General features: G+C 28.6%; 1 protein-coding gene across 1 annotated transcript; it reads left to right on the forward strand.

Annotated features, from left to right (window-relative positions):
- Nucleotides 1–238: 238 nt before the first annotated feature.
- Nucleotides 239–976, forward strand: LOC127121743 (AT-hook motif nuclear-localized protein 28). Its single transcript, XM_051052188.1, has one exon. The coding sequence runs from the start codon at nucleotides 239–241 to the stop codon at nucleotides 974–976; it is 738 nt and encodes a 245-aa protein (XP_050908145.1).
- Nucleotides 977–2,651: the final 1,675 nt, after the last annotated feature.

Here is a 2,651-nt window from a genome sequence, read left to right on the forward strand (position 1 = left end):
AAAAACAAAAAGTTGCATTTTAGTGCTTTTATTTATGAATTATGAAGCCTATGTATTCAATTCATCGGAAAATATTTTATTTGTAAGTTTAAATATACAATAAATTGAATAATAAATTGTAAAATTAAAAAATATAATTTTTAATTGTTATTAACTATGTTATAAATATCAAAAAATCTATAACTACTCTATCATTGTCATTCTCTTCTTCACAAAACACTTTTCCTCAATATTTTCAATGGCATACAACAAAAGTGCATCCTCATCTTTCTCCTTATTTTCTGGAAACGAATTCCTAGAAGAGAATTCTCCAAGGTCTGAGAGTGGATACCGAATCCCTCACACAAACATTGAACAACATTTTTCAGGCGGGGTTCGCGAGTTCTCTGAAGAGTCAATGGAGGACAACTCCTGGTTCCCCTCCAGATATAACAATCAACAGAAACCACCCATGGTTATAATGGAACACTCAGCTGTTGACATGGAGAACGTTGTCCTTGAGATCCCTACTGGAAACGATGTTGTGGAAGCCATAATCAACTTTGCCAGGCGCCATGAAGCTAACATAGATGTGATGAATGGTTCCGGTCTTGTCTCCGACATTACCCTTCTCGAACCAGATTCTCGTGTCCCGGCTTTTCAACTGGATGGTCCTTTTCATGTGTTATCCATAGCTGGAGTGTATTTAAACCCTGATTGTTTCACTGTTCCTCCTCAACTTATCCATGATCCATTGTGCACCGCTTTTGCCATTCAACTCTCTGGATCTCGAGGACAAGTATTCGGCGGAGTGATCGGAGGAAAGATTAATGCTGCCAATGACGTTCATATTTCAGCTTCGCTCTTTAAGAGACCTCAGTTCATTAGGGTGGTAACCACTGATGGGAATGTTCAATGTTTTGAAGATGATGATGTCCCAACAATTGTTGATGGTGGTGAAACTCATCCAGCATCAAATGACCAACTTCTCCCTTAGGCATCATGCTATTCATATTCTTGTCTTTTTCCTTGTTGTTTCTTCAGCCTTTTAATTATCAATAAAATAATTTTTTTTCTTGTTTATTTATTTATTAGGGTGTAGCTACTAACATAAAAGTTTTATTCAATATTTAAATAATAAAGATAGGATAAATAAATATTATTTCTGTAAAATAAATTGAAAATTAATATTACAAATGATGATATATTATATTTTAAATATAAAAATAGATTAAATTATATTAATAAGTAATTATGAACATAACATACTAAAAAAATAAACATATTAAAATAAATAAATTATGTGCTCTTGCTTCCGTTTAAAAAAAAATCTTAAATCCATTTTGATATGGCCAGTTTAAAAAAAAACACATTTAAATATATCCTATATTATTTTATGTGATTTTTGATTTATTGAATTAATTTGCAGCTTTAATTTATATCGATATAGTTTTGAATGTCTTTTAAGTCTGTTTTTACATCCATGAAAGAGTTTTTTTTTTAAACTTTTAAAATATATAAAAATAATAAACTTTGATTAAATTAAAGTTTAGACAATGACTAAACATAATATTAAATAAGGGGCATATCAATGAAAAATATTAATTATATATTTATTAATGGAAAATATTTTTCATATGTTTAAATAAGGGAGATAATCAATGAAAAGTATTTAAGTATATTTTTTTTATATTTATTAATATAATTTTTTTTTCATATGTTAATATTTTTCACATGTTTAAATAATTTAGACAATGACTAAACATAATATTAAATAAGGGGTATATCAATGAAAAATATTAATTATATATTTTTATATATTTATTAATGGAAAATATTTTTCATATGTTTAAATAAGGGAGATAATCAATGAAAAGTATTTAAGTATATTTTTTTTATATTTATTAATATAAAATATTTTTCATATGTTAATATTTTTCACATGTTTAAATAAGAGACATCAAAGACTAATTTTTGTCTCAAAGGAGTGTTGTAACAATAGTAATCTTTTATTGTCATATCTCATATTATCAGAAAACTAAACCTAAAAGGAGTTACAAATCGATGTTACTGGGGAAGAGAAAATGAACCTCTGATACAAAGTTAGAAATCCATCCCCATCATCTTTATAAGTTGTGCTATGCTAGATTGCTATGATAGAGTTAACAACAAAACTCCACTGTAGATAGATAGATAGATAGATAGATAGATAGATAGATAGATAGATAGATAGATAGATAGATAGATAGATAGATAGATAGATAGATAGAGAGAGAGAGAGAGAGAGAGAGAGAGAGATGTAACTAACTTTTAATTCTCAAATCTCAAAATTCAATCTATTACAATTGTAACTAACTTTGGGTTTATATACAATAACCCAAGCTCAAGTGCACACTATACGAAACTTAAACACAAATGCAACTTAAACTTGAATTACATTTAACGCCGTCCCTTAATTCATATTCAAGATTAAAAGTCAACAACACCAATTTCATCCCTTAAATTAATGAAGTATTCAGTTTTGATTGCTTTGGTCAACACATCTGTAAGTTTCTTCTGAGTGCTGACGTGAACAATCTCAAGCACCCAATTACGGATATGATTGTGTAGAAAATGATACTTAATATCAACGTGCTTGCTTCTTCCATGTATCACTGGATTCTTGGAAAGAC

Source organism: Lathyrus oleraceus, chromosome 2 (genome assembly GCF_024323335.1).
Source record: "Lathyrus oleraceus cultivar Zhongwan6 chromosome 2, CAAS_Psat_ZW6_1.0, whole genome shotgun sequence".
Taxonomy (NCBI): Eukaryota; Viridiplantae; Streptophyta; class Magnoliopsida; order Fabales; family Fabaceae; genus Lathyrus; species Lathyrus oleraceus.

What these genes read in the sequence shown, in the direction of transcription:
- LOC127121743 (XM_051052188.1), top strand. Translation starts at nt 239, where the DNA reads ATGGCATACAACAAAAGTGCATCCTCATCTTTCTCCTTATTTTCTGGA.